The sequence below is a fragment of the Mauremys mutica genome, chromosome 5 (assembly GCF_020497125.1).
Source record: "Mauremys mutica isolate MM-2020 ecotype Southern chromosome 5, ASM2049712v1, whole genome shotgun sequence".
Taxonomy (NCBI): Eukaryota; Metazoa; Chordata; order Testudines; family Geoemydidae; genus Mauremys; species Mauremys mutica.
The window spans coordinates 88,247,252-88,268,114 of NC_059076.1; the positions used below are offsets into that span (position 1 = coordinate 88,247,252).

At 40.2% G+C, this 20,863-nt stretch overlaps 1 protein-coding gene across 2 annotated transcripts in view; it reads right to left on the minus strand.

Moving 5' to 3' along the window:
- Positions 1-4,857: 4,857 nt before the first annotated feature.
- Positions 4,858-20,863, minus strand: part of ZDHHC2 (zinc finger DHHC-type palmitoyltransferase 2) — a 61,971-nt gene continuing 45,965 nt past the window's right edge. For both annotated transcript variants that reach the window (XM_045018986.1, XM_045018984.1), the window contains exons 8-13: positions 20,611-20,743; positions 19,375-19,501; positions 19,082-19,174; positions 15,133-15,242; positions 14,507-14,593; positions 4,858-9,790 (exon numbers count right to left, since the gene is read on the minus strand). In XM_045018986.1, the coding sequence (XP_044874921.1) occupies positions 14,544-14,593; positions 15,133-15,242; positions 19,082-19,174; positions 19,375-19,501; positions 20,611-20,743 (513 nt within the window). In that variant the 3' untranslated portion in view covers positions 4,858-9,790; positions 14,507-14,543. The remainder of the gene's footprint in view (positions 9,791-14,506; positions 14,594-15,132; positions 15,243-19,081; positions 19,175-19,374; positions 19,502-20,610; positions 20,744-20,863) is intronic.

Sequence of the window (20,863 nt, forward strand, 5' to 3'; positions counted from 1 at the left end):
ACAAACACCTCGGGAATAGAGATTGATCGTAACTCAGAAATGTTTATAACTCTGAACAAAACATTATGGTCGTTCTTTCAAAAGTTTATAACTGAACATTGGCTGAATACAGCTTTGAAACTTTACTATTGTAGCCACGGGGCGTGGTCTCCCTCCCTGACAGACTGGGAGAGAGCCTCGACCGCCCTCTGGTGGGCAGAGCCGAGACACCCATGACCACCCGCTGGAAGAAGACGGGTGGGACAGGAACCGGAAATATAAAAGACCGGCCCTCCAGCTCAGTTGGGGGAGAGCTGCCAGAGGAGCAGGACATCTCCCCACCACTGCTGGAGCTCAGACCTGACGGAGGCCACTACAGTGCCAGAGACCCGGAGGGACTGCCGGAGCTGTTGGGGCTGCCACTAGCGGTTCACCCCTGCAAGACAAATGACGACCCTGGAACCAAGGTATCCCCCGAATGGGAGTGTAGGAAGGAGCCCAGGGAAGCCGAATAGGGTTTGGCTGCATTACTGATGGCAAGCCAGCCAGCGTGTTACCGGATGCCACACTGACCCAGTGTCAGATCACTCCACCACTGTTAGGGCCCTGGGCTGGGATGCAGTGGAGTCAGGTGGGCCTGCATTCCCCTACTCCTGCCACCCCACCCAAGAGGCCTACCTTGGTCTGTCATACACCCAAGCTTGGATGCCAGACAGTTTTGCTATCTGCCGCGCCAGAGAGCTGATCCCCCTAGACTACTGTGCTGCTCTGCCTGACTGCAAGCCAGAGCCATTAACTGTTGGCTGCCCCACCCTGGCTTAGGGCTGGGGCTCACAGATTCAATTGCTGCTGGCCTGGACTGCAGGCTTGGGCCTACTAACTGTTGGCTAATTCCCCCCTGAACGGGAGTTGCTCCAGAGGCATTGTAGAGAGGGGGCATGGTCTCCTTTCCTGACTGACTGAGAGAACCGCAGCTGCCTTACAACTATGTAGAAGAAAATGCTGCTTTCTCTTTATTTTTTAGCAGTTTACATTTAACACAGTACTGTACTGCAGGAGTCCCCAACCTTTTTAGGTCCAGGGACCGGTTTCGTTCGCCGGACCCTCCGCAGGCGTGCCTGCGGGAGGTCCAGCTGAGCCGCGGGACGAGCGCTCCCTCCGCAGTCGTGCCTGCGGGAGGTCCGCTGCTCTCGGGGCTCAGCTGGAGCTTCTGCAGGCATGCCTGCGGAAGCTCCACTGGGTCGGTTCGCGGCCCAGTTTCTAAGAGGCCGCGGACCGGGGGTTGGGGACCCCTGCTGTACTGTATCTGCTTTTTTTGGCTCTCTGCTGCTGCCTGATTGCATACTTCTGGTTCCAAATGAAGTGTGTGGGTGACTGGTCAGTTCGAAACTCTGGTGCTTATAACCCTGAGGTTCTACTCTACATAAATGTTATGTTGCGAGCTTGATTTGAGATGGGGGAGGCAATCAAATGTGAATATTTGGCTGCATTACACAAACATACTTTGTTCTTTCTTCCCTTTTGTGTAATGACACAGGATTGCCATTCGGTTGCTGCCTGCCCCTTTTGCTGTCTTTGACCATCCCAACTGAAAATAGTATTGCTGAAGTACAACTGTTTTCTGCAACAGTACAACTTTTATACTAGTTTTTGGAAATACTCTGTTGAATTAAGAGCCATAGTATCTGGGCTTTGCACAATGTAATACAGGTGCTTGAGCGTCTACTAAAAATAAAACCAAATATAAGCTAAATCAGTGGTGAAGGCCCTGTGGCTCAACATTCAAAGGTGGCTGATTGAGTCATAGTGGTCAGGCCCCAGCTCTTTTCTCAGTGTCCCTGAGTAAAGAAAGCTGGCACACTTTTTTGTTTGCGGTTCCTCACTCTAACAAAAATATTTATCTACTTGGCAAGATTGGTCTAAAAATAAAGTTTGTATAAGCACACAGTGTATGAATGTCAGAGCTTGTCAAAGGTGTTAGACTGATAATGCTAGAGCCCTTTATTTATCTACAGATCTGGTCCAGCACAGCCAGTGGCAATGCAAGTTCCTCTATATTCCTTCATAGAAGCATCTTGTGTACGGGGTAAAGTATAGTGCAGTCCCTTTATCATCTTTCATCACAGAGCTATCGTCCTTTGGGGACTGACGCCTAAGCTTGCTTCAACAACAGCGAGAATTGATTGTATGTTCCTATATTTCAGATTGATACAGCTTCCTGTTACAGGTATTCTACTTTCAGAAAGAGGGCCTTCTGTGCATATTGAAAACTAGTCTGTTTTCAGAAGAATTCTTCACAAAATCAAGAGGGGCGGGAGCAGTGGCTAATGGTATTCTACAGCTACGCTAAGAATGTTTGGCAAAAAGAGTGAATAGCCACAAGAAACTGACATAGGCCTTAAGGGACCAGGCACGGCTTTTTCAGTATTGGCTGTCTACTACAAGGCAGGTGATTGCAGCCCAAAATACTAGGACTTATTTGTCAGATTCCAAGTAATCGGATTGTAAGAACTTAGCTAGACAGAATAAAGGAGGGGCCTTTCAGAATTGGAGCCAAAGAGCAGGTGGGCTCTAGAGAATGGTGAATTTGAAGGAAAATTTCTCATTCACAGTTCCAGCATGAAGAAAATAATTGCAGACAATGAGAGAACCGATAAAGGGTTGCAAAGGGAGGCTGTAGGCAAGTGTATTGTGCCAATACAGATGCCTTCTGATGAAATACAGAGCAGCAGATGCATGTGTCACGCCAAAGTGTGCTGCTTTTTGTTTGGTTTCTTTTATAGCGTCTTTGATAACAGTTAGCAGAGAAGAGACGTGATCTTTGGTTCTGCGCACGATTGTCTGTCAAAGGTCAGATTCAGCCACACTTACATTAACAGTGCAACGCTGTGTGGGGACAAGGTCAGGGATGTAACCGCTGTGGTGTGCAATTAGGCACAGGAACTCTCCCAGCTCTAGTCACCTGCAACATGCTATGGAGCAATGTTGCTGATGGATGCTGTCCCTGTTGCTCTAGGCTAAATGCTATTATGTGCTCTGTGGTCTTAGTGCTAACTTGACCTAAACATCCCTCCACAAAACAGTGCTACTAGTGGAGGAGATACAGTGAAATTCCATCCACCTCACATTAGCTATATTGGATCTGTTACTGGCACAGTGCTGTAAAATACGTGAGGGGTTCACTAAGTCAGCTTTGTGGAAGGAAACGTGGACTGGGAGAATAGGGTTTAGTAATGAAGCAGGCTAACATAATGCATGTGCAATTTCACCTACTGTATGTACTTTGTACATGAGGGGTACAGTAGATTTCCTAGCCTTTGTGGGTGGATAGTGTGATTTGTTCAGTAGGTTTGCTTTTGTACCTCTCAGCCTTATTCTGAAGAAATTCTCTTACACTAAGGAAAGTACAGCCTTCAGCGTCAGCGGCAAATTCATATCACACAATTTCATCTTTTAGCAGCTCTGTGTATGCACTGTAATACTGTCAGTCATCCACCATGCACATAGCCAACATGTTTGATGTGGAGGGGGAAGTGTGTGTGATGATTAATCCCTAGGGCCCCTGAGTTGAGCTGCATTAGAACTAGTACCTGCTAGCCAAATATTTACTCCATTGAGCTAACCAGATTCCACTTTACTTAAGAAGAGTGGCAGCTACCGAGCTCTAGGTATGCTGCCCTTATCAAAGGAGCACCTGGGTTAAGGTCTGCTACCTGTTACCAAGCAGCTACGATGACAGCATGCAAGTGAAAGGCAGCCTCTGGCCAAAAAGGGAACGTTGGACGTTCTTTGGGCTTGCTTTTTGATTGGAAAGCAGCACTTCTCTTTTACTGAAAAGTCAGCTCTCTTCACCATGCTCAGAGCCAGAAAAGCCTTTGGACTATCTCCATAATCTTAAAAGCATGTTTATTTTTATTAGCTTGTCTTAATGGAGTTTGTACAGTCTTCCTGCACCATCATGGTTGGGGAGTTGTCATCCCAGAAAGGGAGTCTAGGTTAAGAAATGATAGTGTATGAAAGCTTAAGTGCTATGCAGGTAGAAAAAAAAAGCTTCCCCCTTGAAATGTCTGCTTATTGGTTTATCACCACAAGAACTGCCTACTGTATTAACTGGTATAGACTTGTAAGTGGCCTGAATTTTGCAGTGCATTCAGCATTTTGAATCATGTTCCTCTTTTTGAACTTTGAATCCTGACACTCATCACTCCTTCCAGGTGTAGGCAGAGAACCCCAAAAATCTTACAGAATTCAGCAGCTGTGCAACCCCAGCAATGGGTTCAATCTCTCAGTAGTGACTGGTCCAAGGGGAGGGTACTTACTGCTACTAGAGTTAGAGTATGTGTTTGGGATCTGAGGATGTTGAGTTCAAATGCTACTGATGACTTGCTGGCTATTTAGGGTTATACATTAGAACTTTTTTGAGTTTTCCTTTTAAACTAGATTTAATTCACACAATGATAAAAACATCCTTAAAAACAACTTTCATAGTTTATTATACTGTCAATTATAGTTCAGCGGACAGCAGAATACAGATGTTCCCTATTTTTGTAGTTTCTACAGTGGCAATGCTGAAAACTTAAGGATAAAGGAGGCAGCGTACTCTAGTGCAGAGGACGGGGGAGACATGAATTGTTACATTAATTGGGCCATTGATCTGACATACGGCTTTAGCTTTATCTTTCTGCTTCCTTCTCTTACAATACTTGTCAGCACAGAAATGATTCAAATGGCACTTCACCCTCTGGTTGATGAGCTCAGGCTTGCTCTTCACCTCTGATCCTGTACTAAGCTGCTGTTATAAGATCAAGCAGGTTCAACACTTTGAATACTGATGTTTTCATACTTCACATTCTAAAAACAAATGGCAGATCTCTTGCATAAGCCAAATGAGTTTAATTTTTTTCCAGCAGCAAGTTAACATGATACAAAAATACATAATACTGTTTACAGAATACAAACAAAAGCAACAAGCTCCTCCAGGATTTGTGCAACATCACTAGTTATATATACACTTCTCAGCAATGCATACTTAGTGACCAGTGTTCCAGAACAACTAAGACAGAATATCCAAATTGGTTTGAAATAGAGCTCTTGGAAGCTGATTTTTCTGACAGCTTGTAGGGTGTTTTGCTACCAGCCGTAAGGGGGGGGGGAATGCCATAACAGGGAGTTAAAGACATACCTAATGTGCACTCTGGTGTTCTCCAACTTCCTTCAAGACTGTACTAAGAGCAAGAAGCAAGGGGAGAGCATCAGTCTGTAAAGTGAGAATTTCCACCCCCACCTGTGAAATTGTCCTGTATATTATAAATGCTTCCTAGAGATGATAATCTAAAGCAGCAAGTCACAGCCTCAATCCATTTGGTACCTAGTTAGGTGTGTTGCATGCAAAACACCATATTGGGCTCATAGCTGAAGCAGTGAGATGATGGGCCAAAGTCTGATCTCACTTACAGCTGTAGACTAGCTATATAGAATCAGTGGCAACATTCTTATGTAACAGAGCAAAGTTGGGTCCATTGTTTCTTCCTGTCAGCAATTCATTCTCTTCTGTTATGCAGTTTATCATTTATTTCATACACAGTATTACTGTAACCTAGAGCCTCAGCTACTACTTTCCAAATGGGAGCTGCAGTAGCTTTCACTCCTAATATCTGCCAAAATTCTGTATTTTGCAGCCTAACACCAGTTAGTTTATGCAATGGGATGGCTTGTACCTAAGTGGTTAGTTGGCCGACAGAAGCTTCCTCCTAAACTAGTGGGACTAATTTAATACCCTAACTGTGGGTTGAGATGGATAAAATAAAAAAGCTACAAAAAGATTTTTAACCCACACATATTACACTGACCATTAGGAAGGGAGAGCATGATATTGCTGTCTTGAACACATTATGGAGTAAAAGACAGCCATTCAAAATAGTGTGCTGCATTAAATAGAGCCATGCTCTAAAACAAGCCCTGATAGACATATCCCATGTTCTTCATTCACCCTAGCTGTCAGCATTTGATTTTTGTCTAGACAAACTTCAAAAAAGACACCTGAAAAAAAAATCTACCACTTTATTTATAGTGGAGACATGACTAGTTTTCATTGTTTAACACCTAATACTCAAGTGATGCCCTAACATTGGTATTGACAGTATCGGACCACTTCAATGGTCCAATACTGATCTTCATAAGACATGTCTGAATAAAAATTCTAAATCAGCATTAGCAGCAAAGTAGCTGCACCTGGTCTACAACTACAAAATGAGTGGAACTCGACATTTAAGTTTGCAATTTTCTTAATAAAAATGCAAATTCCATCTGTCTCTGGAGAAAGATTTCTAAGTTACAATAAAATATTTCAGTTACACGATTTGGGTTCAAAAGCTATGTAGACTTATGCACCAGCAGCTGTATAGTTTACTTATTTTAGCCTATTTTTTAATGAATATATTTTGTTAAATAGACTTGAGTGTCCAGTAATTTTAATTCATACAAATTATCTACACACCTGTGGGGAAATTCATTCTGACTTAGAGATCCTGGACCAAATGGGGGGACACTCAGGCCCATCCAGAATCCCACTGAAGTTGGTGTCTGTCTGGGTGCAAGGGTATGTCTGTGCATCCCAAGATTGGGGCCATAATTAACAGGAAGTAGGCAACAACAAGCAGTTGCTGGTACAATATAAAGGATTGTGTTCTTACATTAAAAACAAAATACAAGTCTCACACATGTTAGAGTGCAGTCAAGTGGCCAGCAAGTTTATGCTGATCAAAAGAATCAATGTAATTGACAATTCCTAGTGTTACAGTCTCACTCTTGAGTTGTTGTTTCCCCCGAAAGAATCTCACATTTGCATTGTAACATCGTAGCAGTTGAACCACAGGGCTTTGAAAAGAAGCTATTTTCCCTCATGTATAAAGCTTGCAGAGTGCTCATCAAACACAAGTCAGGAATAATAATTTAATGAGAGCCCAGACAGTTTTATCCTACCATAGAAACTGCAGTAGGTGGTGTTGGTGGGAACTCCACAATGATCCCCTCTCAAATTGTTGTGGCAGGCACGTGGGGATTTGCCTCTGCACATAAAACAGACCTTAGTGATCACACACAATGCCCATGTATGCACATGGATGCCTACCACCTCTACCCCTTCCTCCCTGGAGTGAGGGAGCTGCTCCAGAGATTACAGCTGGTCACAGATGCTCTAGGAACCCCTTGGAGGCTGTATTACTTTTTAACCTGTATTTCTGCAAGGCTGGAGAAGGGCTGTTTCCAACCCACCCAGGAGAGCAGCCCACATTCTGCTTCCTTACCCTGCACAGATCCCAACCCCACTGAGAGCTCTTTTTATAGGTCAGAGGAGGAAGGAGATCCAGATTTAGAGGGAGCCCCTTCTGGTATGAATTTTACTGCAAAGACCCTTATATAGTAACAGAATATTATATTAAACTTACATTAAAGCTAATTTTTAAGAAGGACATGTCACTTCATATGTATATATTTTTAATGCACACGTGATTTTGACAGACAACACTGCAGCTGAATAATTACTTACAAACAAATATACAGATTATGAAATCATGAAAAATTATTTAGTCCTCTCTCCACCCCATCTCTTTGATCATGTTGACAGTTACCAACTTTTAAATAAACACTGATATAAAGTAAACTCCTGAAAGAGTAACACTGAGGAAACAAGTAGTGTGCTATGGAAATCCTGGCTGCAAAATGTTTACATGTATCATGTAAACAGTGTTACCCTCAAAGGCTAGTTTAAAAATGTTCCACATCTATAGATCATATTCTGGCACTTCTGGTAATGGAATCTATAAGAGATGTCTTCAGATGAGTAAACTTTAAGGAAAAAACTCATTCATAATAATAAAAAAAACATTAAAACCATACCTGCTGAACACTTTTCCACTTAGACATTGGTCCATTTCAGATCAAAATTCTCATCTAAAAGTGATAATGGTTAAAACCATCCCAGGAGAACAATTTTGAACCAATGATCTAGAATTACTTGGCTGTAAAAGAGGTAATAATAATTCTTTACTGGAAACAAAAAAATTCTATTAACAGTAATTCACTCCAGTTCCCTGTGTTCTGAACATTTCTTGTTTCTTAAAGATTTACCTTCCTGCTATTACAAATGCAGAAAGAATAAGAAAGATCAGTTCTATATCCTGTACTTTATCTTTCTGTTTTATATGATCCTGTGATCCAATCTGATCATCAACTGAGTTTTGAGCTGAATTCCCTATTTGCTTCTCAACTGTTCCCTGATCCCATAGTCTTAAGTGCAATTTTAAAGATCCCTATTTTAATTTTTCTAGCTAACCCACGAGAAAGTTAATTTTTAAAATGGTTTTGCAATTAACATACTTTGCATTTTGTGTAAACATTCTGTAATACCGTAAGTGTAGTGCATATAAAGGCACAAGACAGAGTAAGATGTGTCACTGAAACTTCCTTGGTTTCAGAAACTAGCAATACACTTCTTTCTTTTTTTAAATCTGGCTGGTAAACTTTGATCCTATGAAATTCAATATCTGATTGAATATGTACGCATCACCTTTCTACTTTCACTGTAAAAAGGTTTTCTATGGGAAACAAGTTTGGGTTTTTGATGTGAGTGATCAGATGTCCAGTGTCCCTGTAATAGAGCAAATACTACATGTTGTTATGACAATGAAAGTCTCTTTGTAGGTACATCATTAAGTTGCAACATTTTAAATACAACTGAGAAAGGAAAGAGCTTATGTTCAATAATTAGTCTGTAATGATTACCAAGCCATGAGAAGCATATTAATGTTCTTGGGCCATGTACTTCTCAAAGTCCACAAGTTAGATTAAGCATTTTTGGTCAAAATGTTTCTAAGTAACATGAAATCCAAACATTTTATTTTTCTAAAGAGGTGTTGGCCCAAACTAAGAAGCTGTATCACAACAATCCCAATTTCACAGAAATCATCCTGTGCAGCTGTAACTGAAAGCCCTAACTTCCATTTACACACACAGTCCATCTCAAATATGGGCCTCTTCTTACTACTCTACTAAGAATGAAGATTAACCTGAACTGTAAGCACACAATCCAGTTAAGTGAGAGGTTATTTCAGCAATCAAGTGTTTACAATCCAGCAGTCATATCTGTATAGGGGAAGGGGAGATACTATTTGCAATCAGGTCTACCAAAATCGTCTAAGACGATCCAACCTATTTCACTTAGGTTGATTTTAAATAATAAATTAGCTGACTCAGTCAGAATCTGAAATCAAAATATGGTACCTGACCAATCAGTAAGCCACTCAATCACCAAAAATCAATGCTGATAATGCTTTTCCATGGATAAAGCCAGGAGCACAAAATATATCATTTTTTTCCCCAATAACCTACTTATGGCCATTGAAATCCATAAATAATATCAAGATTCAAAATTGATGTAAAAGCATGGATAGGCTATATGTAAGGAGTTTACGTTTTCTTGTGCTATCAGAATACCAAAGTAAAAACTAGCCCTAGAATGTTCACAATAGTAAATTTTGTCCCGCTAATCCTAATGAAAGGATTCTCTTTCTCCTCTCATAATACTCAGAAATGTCCTTTAGCATTTTACCAGTAATTTGTGTACGTTGAAACATTCTTAATATAGTTCAAAAATATCAGTATGTCTTATGTTTCAAACAATGACATGGCAACAGCTAATCAGCTGTCAATTTCTTCTGAGCATATCCACACAGGAGCAGACAGGAACAGCTGGCTGATGGGGGCTGATTTTTGGAAGAATGCATCTTCCTTTCATCAGCAGCTTTACCTTGAACTGGAAGAGAAAGCATAAAACCCCAATAATATTTTAGAAACAAAGAAACATTTAGCAATTTAATGAAATTTGTTGCAATAACTTTTACAGGAAAAAACAACATATAATGGAACATTTAAGCAGTTCAGATCAGGGGATTGGCAATAGAGCTGCCTTCAAATCAATCCATCTCAGGCTGGTAGTGATCAAAAGTTGTGATCATCTTGTGGGTATTCTATCGCCAACTACTATGTGAAATTAGTTGGTAATCTAAGTTCAGTTCCGACAGGTATGTGCCTCATAAGAACAATGGTTACAAGTGGTACTAAAATGAACCATTGTTGTCAGTCTCAGTACACACACACAGTGAATGACTATATAGTCTACTACCCCTAACAGTGGTGCAAACAAGCTGTAGCAGTGTCAGAAATGCAGTGCCGTGCTGCCATTATAATGGTGCTCTGGAGAGAGAAATTCATTCTTCATTACTATCAATATAACTGAGTGAATGTAATTTTTCACTGTTTCTCTATGAACGTTTATAGGCACAATCCAACTCAGAAAAGTTTATATAACATACATGAAAGAACTTAATAAATTCAAATTCAGTTATGTAAGTAACAACAGAAATATTAGTCCTGGGAAAATACCTCCAAAAAGTTTTCAGAAAGAGTTGAATAAAATATTGAATTTACATGAGCTGTGTTCAGATTCTTTTGTGTTAGTGTTCCATGAATACTTGTATGAGTAACTTGTTTAAAAAAAAGTAAATCTCACAGGCATAGTGATTTTTAAGCAAATACTCACAAAAAGCAAGACATACAAGTATTCAGACCAGAAATCTGATTCCACGTTATTCATCAAATCAGGGACAGAAACAATAGCATGCAGGCTAGGTGTCCAATCAAAACTAACAGTTCAAATTTTGAATACTTTCAGACTGCTTACAAACAGTGTGCAGTCTAATAATTATTCATAGAAGATATTCATGAACAAAGATATTCATTGGAACAAGGCAAATAATATATAAACAAAAAAATCTATGTTACTCACAGATAATATGCAAATAGGAAAGAGGTTATGTTTTTCAAATTATTCATTAAGCATTACTCACTCAAAAATATATTTCTTCTTCTTAATTTTGAAATAGGAGCTTTGAAAGCTTAATATATGAGCATGTGTATTGATAATTTCCATGGCCATTGTTATACTCCATTTTTTGTGACTACAGCCATTAGAGCAATGGATTCCTTTATTTTAATGGAAAATATCCATGAATTTTGGGATTTTGCATTCGAGTGGGTGGATGAGATAATAGTCAAACAATTTCTATGAGAACCTTGAGAGCTGCCAAGTTAAAAACTCTGTTTCATAAGGTATTATAAAAATAACCAGGAACTCTGATTATGACTAGTGATTTGTCACATTAGTGGTTATTCTACAGGTGATTTGAGGAGTTCCATAATATGACCCCAAACTTACTTTAAAAAAAAAAGTGTCTCCACTGTTTCCTAGGCTGCGTTGCTAAATAATGTCAGCATGTAAATGGTCCCAGGCAGACAATGACATGCATCACTAACTGAGGTGAGTGAGGCGGCTATTTTTCCATGGCAGCTATTGTTTTGCTAAGATAAGACTAGGTTCAACAAGGTGCTTGCATGTCATTTGAAGAATGTATCCCTCAACAACTTTTTGAGAGGGTTTTGGAGAGGGCTGAGGCTATGCTTCCTATAATGACAAGGGGTGGAAATGAATTTCTGTAGGTGTCTGAGATTCTCTTGGAATGATTATTTCAATGCTGCAGTGATTTCATTATGTTGTATAGTTAGTGAAAGTGTTATAGTGCGCAGAGCCTTGGGTAGGCATTGTGACGTTGCACTCTATATGTTTTATGGAAATATGTTTATAAGTGTGAATATGATGTAACTGGAATATGCTTCACGCAAAAGGTCTCTTGTAAGGTATCATTACAAAGCTTATGATCTACTGAGTGTGTTCATCCTATTTGCATGTATGTATTTGGCAGCATGTGACCTCCAGAAGAAGAAAGAGGAGTGTCCATGTACCAGCAATGCAGATACAGGTGAACAACCGTTTTCATGTTCTCTCGACAGGTATTAATGCAGAAAGTGGACTAGATGATATATCTGAGGGAAGGGAGCAGAAGGAGACTCCACTGATTGGAAGGCATGAGATACACTGTCCTAGGGATTGGGGTTCCACGACCACCACTCCCAAGAGAAGGAGGCGGGTGGTGGTTGTGGTGGCGGTTGGGGACTCCCTCCTCAGGGGGACTGAGTCATCTATATGCCGCCTCAACTGGGAAAACTGAGAGGTCTGCTGCTTGCCAGGAGCTAAGATTCACGATGTGATGGAGAGACTGCCGAGACTCATCAAGCCTTTGGATCACTACCACTTCCTGCTTCTCCACGTGGGCACCAATGATACTGCCAAGAATGACCTTGAGCGGATCACTGCAGACTACGTGGCTCTGGGAAGAAGGATAAAGGAGTTTGAGGCGCAAGTGGTGTTCTCATCCATCTTCCCTGTGGAAGGAAAAGGCCTGGGTAGAGACCGTTGAATAGTGGAAATCAATGAATGGCTATGCAGGTGGTGTCAGAGAGAAGGCTTTGGATTCTTTGACCATGGGATGGTGTTCCAAGAAGGCGGAGTGCTAGGCAGAGACGGGCTCCACCTAACGAAGAGAGGGAAGAGCATCTTTGCAGGCAGGCTGGCTAACCTAGTGAGGAGGGCTTTAAACTAGGTTCACCGGGGGAAGGAGACCAAAGCCCTGGGGTAAGTGGGGAAATGGGATACCATGAGGAAGCATGAGCAGGAGAGTGCAAGAGGGGAGGACTCCTGTCTCATACTGAGAAAGCAGGACGATCAGCAAGTTATCTTAAGTGCCTATACACCAGGGGTTGGCAACTTCTGGCAAGCAGCACGCCTGGGTAAGCACCCTGGTGGGCTGGGCCAGTTTATTTACCTGCTGTGTCGGCAGGTTTGGTTGATCGCGGCTCCCACTGGCCAGTCTGCTGTCCCAGGCCAAGGGGGGTGGCGGGAAGCCGCCGCCTGCGCTGCTTCCCGCCGCCCCCATTGGCCTGGGCGGCCATCCCATGGGCAAAGAATCCAAAGCCTTCTCTCTGACACCACCTGCATAGCCATTCGTTGGCAGGAGGAGTAAGCGGAGTCGACGGGGGAGCCACGGCAGTCGACTTGCCGCCGTGAGGACGGCCAGGTAAGTTGAATTAAGCTACTTTGACTTCAGCTACGCGAATAGCGTAGCTGAAGTTGTGTATCTTAATTCGAACCCCCCCGCTAGTGTATCCCAGGCTTAGACTTGCGTGTTTTTGCTTTATTTTGCTTGATGACTTACTTTGTTCTGTCTATTGTTACTTGAAACCACTTAAATCCTACTTTTTATACTTAATAAAATAACTTTTGTTTATTAATTAACCCAGGGTAAGTGATTAATACCTGGAGGAGCAAACAGTTGTGCATATCTCTCTATCAGTGTTATAGAGGGCGGACAATTTATGAGTTTACCCTGTATAAGCTTTATACAGAGTAAAACGGATTTATTTGGGGACTGGATCCCATTAGGGGCTGGGGGCTAGAGACAGGAGTACTTTGTTAAGTCTGCAGTTTTGGGGGCCTGGTTCAGATCCTGGGTCTGTGCTGCAGCAGGCTAGCGTGTCTGGCTCAACAAGACAGGGTTCTGGAGTCCTAAGCCATCAAAGAAAATGGGCTCAGAGGTAGTTTCAGCACATCAGGTGACAGTCCCAAGGGGGTCTCTGTGACCGAACCCATCACAGACATCTTTTTATAATTTTAAATCTAAATAAATAAATAAAAAATAAATAACTTAATTCACAGAAGTCACGGAACAGCCTTCAGAAGGTAAAAGCTTTCAATTACAACCAACCCAACAAAGAGTCTGATATTTCCCTGCCAATTCCCAGAACTTCATCAAGTCCCTTTGCTTATTTTTCTTTGCAGATTAGGATTTCATCGACTTGTTCCCATGAATCATCAATTTGGCAGTTCCATAAAATAGACATTATTTCTTAGTTGTGGAACATCAGTGCTTAATATGCTAACTTTCTCCAGACTGTGACCCAAGACAATGCTTAGGAAGTTATCAATATGATATAGACGTCTACAGTCTCCATTATTTCTAATGATTAATGGGAATTGGCTGTTTCTTTTTGGCATTAAAGAACAAAACTACAAGTTCATTTATTTCAAATTGTACCATTGAAATTATTTTCTAGGTCTTTGCCTAATTCTCTTGATCCAAAATACTATCACACATTAGCACTGATCTAGTGGATTGAGTTCAGGGATAAGAGTCACAAATTCTTTAATCTGAATCCTAGCTTTGGCACTGAATTGTTGTATGGCCTTGGCTAAGTCACAACATCCATGTCTGTCTTCCTACTAGACAATGGCAATAATAATACTTACATGCCTACATCTAAAGAGTGCTGTAAAGATTAAGTTAATTATTTAGAAAAAGTATTGTTCAATCAAGAAATCTGTGTTTTAGGATAAGCAAGAGAAATTGTTTCAATGTCTGAGGTAGAAACAAAATTAAATTGGAAAAAGCAAAAATGTTGACAAAGTGAGAAGCAAAACTACCAAGCATATTTTTAATAACTTTTCTATTGTGCAGAAGCACCTCGGAAGGAGTTTAATAGCAGAGTGGCAAATAAAACATAGAAAATACTATCTTACCTTTCCTTGAATATTTAGATGCTTCTATTAACAGTGACTAGGTTTCATTTTCCACGGTTAGTCCAGGATTGCTCATACCTTTGGGGACTGGAAAAAATAATGTTGTAAAGAAAGTGTTGTATATTATTTTTAAAATATATTAATCAAAACAGCATAATATTTGGTTGCCAATCTTCTCCTAGTTTTGTTTCATGGTCCACTGTGTGTAAATACTGAAAAACATGTATAATTATACAACATCCACTAGCTGCAATAGTCACAAAGGTGCCATCACATTTTGGAACAAGTGATTAGCTATAATGATTACCTCTCTGATTAAAACATGTTGGGATTGATCTTGAGAGCCAGTGAACAGCTGCAATTCATATTATCCTTTGTGAGAGTTGCAGGTATTCAATATCTTTCACCATCAGGCTCATTAATAGTTAGAAGTATAAGAGGGCTTAAAACATGCAAGGGACATTTTACAAACATGCACCCTAAATATTACACTTTGTAACAATAAATTCTTTCCCTCCTTATATCTACATCAAATTAAGAGAGAAGTCTTCAGCCATTTTCAGATTACATCTTTCCAACAAGAATTTACATTAAAATTCAATGGGTATAACAAATTAATCTCTTACCAACTTTGCCCTTTTCGGTATTTGCACTACTTTCAGTCCAAGACTGAGTATCAGTAAGAAGGTGGCTCTGGGAATCTCGTAACGTCTTTGGTGGAAAAAGGTGAGTCTCGCTAATATGCAATTAAAAGAAAATAAAAATAAAACAGTAAAGATTAACTTTTAGTTAATACCAATACTATTACACATTTTAAACAACTGCTCATGTAACTGTCTTACAAAAGTCTTACCTTGGTCATTTTCTGCTGAATCTTTTATTCTAATACAAACCTTCATTCTAATACAGGCTAAATTTTAGTTCTGTCACAGAGACAGAGTACAATCTAAAATGTAATTGTTTAAAACAGAACAGAGAAACATTTAACTTACATTTTAACTTTGTTTTTGGTAAATGTTAGGGACTGGTTAACATGTTTTTACTAACTCCAAACCCACCTAAATAGAGTGAGTTCAAAATAAGGATCACATTTTATTTATAGCTGAAAAAATGCCAGTTGCCAGCTTCAGTTAATTGTAACCGATGCTCCTTATACCAGCAGCCCCAATCTAACAGCAAACGTGCTACTAGCATTCTACATCCTCTGTGCCCCGACCTCATAGAGTATGTCTGCACACTAGCTGGGAGGTACAATTCCCAACTTGGGTAAATGTACACAAGCTAGCTCTGCTTGAACTAGCAGTGGGACCATGACGGTACGGGCAACAGCTTGGGTTAGTGCCAAATACGTACTCGGGGCTAAGACAGGACCGTAGTTGGGCAGCTAGCCCGAGCTGCCACCCAATCTGCTGCAGCCACACGGCTGTTTTTAAGTACTAGCTCTAGCAGAGCTAGCGCATATATGTCTACCTAAGATAGGAGTTACATCTCCCAGCTGCTGTGCAGATGTACCCATGGAGAACAGCGAGAAGAGGATCTCTGCCCAATCTAGTCCACCTCCTATGGTCACCTATTTTCTTGCTTTCCAGCATGGTGCAAAAAGAATTATATGAGCAGTATTTGTTATTAATGAAAGATGCATACCTAATTAACTAGGCATTATAATTAAATCAGTATCTACTCCTTTTATATGTATAAAGTGCCACAAATGCCCTATGCTAGAAATAATATACCCACGCTTCCTTGATTAGTCTTTTAACTAGTACTGTTTTTTATAGGTAATAATTTGTTGCGTTTTAGTGCCTCTCAGGCGGGCACGGACAGAGCCCAACAATTAATGTGATTGGTAGCAAAGTTATTTATTTCTCTTCAGCATGCTTTTATATACAATTATGGCAGGCAATTAAGCAATTGCTAATTGGTTAATAAAATACACACAGGCACAGCTATAACTTCATAGGGTAATTGTCATCCTGTACAACTTTCTGATTTATTATCCTGTTTACTGCCTACTGGCAGATGAGAACCAGCCCAAGGCCAGCATCTCACTACACAGCTCACAGCCTAATTAGCCCGTCCTTGAAGCCTAAACACTTCAGCTTCTCACATACCCATCTGCCAAGTTAGCAATACATTCCCACAATAATTATAAAAAAATAATCAGGTAAAAATAAAGTTTTTATTGGAGAAAATATTATAGAATTAAAATACAACTGCTTTATTTGACAGAATACTTCAGCCTAGTCATCAGCCTCAGACAGCAAGTGCATTCCTTTTGCCATGGCAGTGGTTGAGGTGAAATACACGTTTTTCTCTTCAGCAATAGTGTCTGCAAAATCTCAGCAAGAACAACTGTTCTGAGTTGTAGACAGTTGGATCAACACAATCTGTCTTAGAACAGCAAAAGTTAAGAGTTTCTTGCCATGAGGAGCTGTGAATTTATTTCTCAAGTAAGATCACTTTGATTTGGCCAGTCTGCTTGTTGTGTAGAAATAGCATGGAAGCAGAAGATCTCAAATGTGTACTCAGTGATTTTTATCCAGTTCTGATTAATGAGTGTTTGAATATGCTAGGGAGTCACGTCAAAGACTTGATGAGATAAATCTTATGACTGGAATACTGGGATGGAAGGGTATAACTTGTTCAGGAGCTGCTGCATTGTACATCAAAAACACATTAATTTGTTCTGAGTACCAGAAGGAGGTGAGTGGCAAACCAGCTGAAAATCTCTCGGTGAAGATAAAAGGGGGGAAAAACAGGGGTAATGTCATGGTAAGGGTCTACGAAAGACCACCAAATCAGGAGCTGGTGATGGATGAGGCATTTCTAGAAGAAGTAACAAATATCCAAAACACAAGACCTGGTAGAAATGGGGGACTTAACTTTTTCAACAGATGACTGGGTAGTAATACAGCAGAACACAAAATGTCCAAATAAGTTTTTGGAATGCAGTGGGGACAACTTCTTCTTTCAGAAGGTGACTGGGTAGCAGCAATTTTTGATTTGATTTGGACAAAGAGGAATTGGCTGCGAATCTGAAGGTGAAAGGCAACTTGGAGACAGTGATCATGAAATGATAAATTTCATGAATCTAAGGGAAGGAAAGAGTGAGAGCAGCAAAATAAGGACAATAGATTTCAATAAAGCAGACTTTAACAAACTCAGAGAACTGGTAGTATGTAAGGCTCCATGGGAAGAAAATCTAATGGAAAAAGGAATTCAGGAGAACTGGCTGTTTTTCAAAGAGGCAATATTGAAGACACAACAGTAAACTATCCCAGTGCAAAGGAAAGAAGGAAGAATAGCAAGAAACCAATATGGCTCCACCAGAAGCTCTTTAATGACCTGAAAATCAAAAAAGAATCCTGGAAAAAGTGGAAGCATGGACAAATTGCTAAAGAGGAGTACAAAAGGACAGCACACGCATGTAGGATAAGGCACAAAATGAGGTACACTTGCAAGGGACATAAAAGCCAAAACCAAGAGTTTTATACATACATTAGGAGTAAGCGAGAGACAAAGGATTTCCATTAGATTTGCTACATATTTAGGAAAGCTTTTCCATTTTTCTAAAGTTGAAGAGCTAGACAACATTTCATGTCGTGTAACAAAATAGTAGGTCAGATTGGTCTATTGATAAAGCAATACAATTTTATTTGGATTTATCATGAATGTTAGAATTACTGACTGAATGCAGCTTGATCGCCTTCTACTGATCTCTGCCAACATTAAAAAAATTATCAGGCATACTTACAGTTACAAAAGAAATTGCTAAAAATTGTGCCACACAATGTTAGACACGAGCTACTATTATGTAACCATACCTACCTAGGTTAAGAGGCATTTACATCAGTTTATACCAGTTCTGAAATTATTGCAGCTGTGAAAGGTACTATCACTAGGATTGATAGTAGCATCTAAATATGAGTGAATCTGACACAGACTGACAATTCTGGAATCCCACATTGGTAAAGGCTAAGAATAAATACAGAAGTCAAAAACACTGATTTTTTTTGGAATTTTACCATTTGTATTGCACATTACCCCAAAAGCACCTCTCAAGATTGGGGCCCAATTGTGCAAGATGCTGCACAGACCACAAAAAGAAAGACTCCCTATACTGAAAAACTTGGAACTTAATTTGGGAATATCTCAAACAGGCTCACCAATTAACTGTTTTAGTAGCTATTCAAAGTACAATTTGTTGTGGCTAGATAGACAGACTGTCAAAAGTCATGGGTTGGGAAACAGCTAAACTGAGACAAGAAACACAGATGATAAAAAGGAAATAGAATGTATTGCTCCCATATTCAACAGTATTATTCATACGGCATGTTAGGGAGATTGCTTTGCCGGGTTTAAGATGATGAAGGTCTGAAACTGAGAAATCAGCTGAATTAAAAGAACTTTATATAGATGCCTTAAATTCTGTTTCTTAGTAGGATACTTTTTAAATGCACATATATGAGACTGCATTAGTGATAGCTGCCTAAAAATAATAAGCAAATGAAAAGTGAAGAAATTCACAGTATGACAGGTAAATGACAAACTTAAGGCAGACATAAACAGACATACTTTTTGGTTGTTGAATTAAGTCCAACAGGTGTGGAAACTTGTTCAGGATCTTGGTTAACAAGACAAGTTGGGAAGGAGCAACCATCTCCTAGACTACAGAGAAAAAGAAGTTTAGAATCAGTGTAGCACTTCTACAAGCAAAATAAACAATACTTCAAATATTTATTTTATAATTCCTAATTTCAAAGCACCTGCTTTATTTCACACAATTTGATGTAAAAAAAAGTATTGCTGACTACTTTCTGATATCCATATCTCATGTATTAAAAGACAGTATTTTTCTTTAAGCATACCTTGTAAATACAGGGAGCAGCCAATATTTCTTCTCATCGCCAAACACCTGTCTTAGATTTTTGCTGAAGCCCAAGCTAAAGCCATTCTTGTCTGTTCCATGGCGAAATATAGGTGCTCTGAATGCCTCTAGAAAATGAGATAGGTTTGTCATATTTCCTGCCTAAATACATTTTTAATTAACACCCACTGATTCTTTAGATAATTATGCTGGTAACTACAGGCTTATTGGCTTTTTTGGCTATACAATATTTCCTTTCGGTGGGGGCTGCATAATGCCAGTACAGGTATTGTGCAGCCTCCCAAAACTACTTCCTGTTGAAAGGTGAAGACACTGGTATTAGTGCCCAATTGCCATACCTACAGAAGAAGCCCTACTGCTGGGGAGGAGGCAGGAGTTTTCCCTTTTCTGACAGATTCAGTGAGCCAGAGAGTTGTGTGGTGTAAAGAGGTCTCCCCATGTAACTGCCCCATAGCAGAGTCCAGCAAGGTAAAAGACCTAACTGAGGAAATTTTTCAACCCATTCTCAAATCAAACAACTACAAAAGGAGAAAAAGGAAAGGAGCCACCCACTTTGGCATTCCGTTTCCCTCACACACCTGGACAGAGGTGAGAAGTCCACTTTTACTCCTCAGACCTTTATATAAGGGCCTGAGATCTTCATTCTACCTTTTTAGGGTTGTGTAGGGAAATTACTGCACCAACAACAGGAAGAGAAGAGACAGTTATGTCTAAAACAAGGAGCTGCAGTGTGTCTGATCCACAGCAAATTCACAGGAGTTCTCCTTCCACCATATAACTCCCTACACAAGCAGGGGAACCACACTCCTAGCTCATACTGTGGATGTAGCAAAGACACATCTTTTAGGACCCATCTATGCTACGACTATTGTGGAGTCAGGGACCCTGATGCAGTTATGGATGTTGCTAAACATGGACGTGGCCAAATCTGTTACCAGGTAATGGAGACACAGTTAGGCCTCATCCAGGCTACCAGTTAGGCCTCATGCAGGCTATCATGCTGCAACTGATTATACTTTTAATATAGTTAGGGCTTTAGACTGTGGTACCATCATCCTGAGTCTCTGCACTCATTTACTACTAAGAAAGCAAAGTGGCCTTTAAATCCACCTTTTTTGTGTGATTCATTATGTGAAATCAACAGCTTGATACGACTGGAATAAGCACAAAGGTAATAATACTCACTGATGGCAACGTACACTGTGACATTACTTACCTAATGTAGATTTATTCTTGCTGACTAGCCAACAATGATAACCAAAAAGAGAGGATAAACTGACTGAAAACATGGCTGCAGCAAAGAATAAAAACATGATATGGAACTTGGCTTGAGTATCAGGAAGGCCAGTCTATAAAGAAGGAAAGAAAAACCAAAATGTTAAGGCAGGGAAAATAACTACTCCTTTAGCCATATTAATAATATCCACTCAACCAAGATCTGGGTCAAGTTCTGCACTGACTCACACACC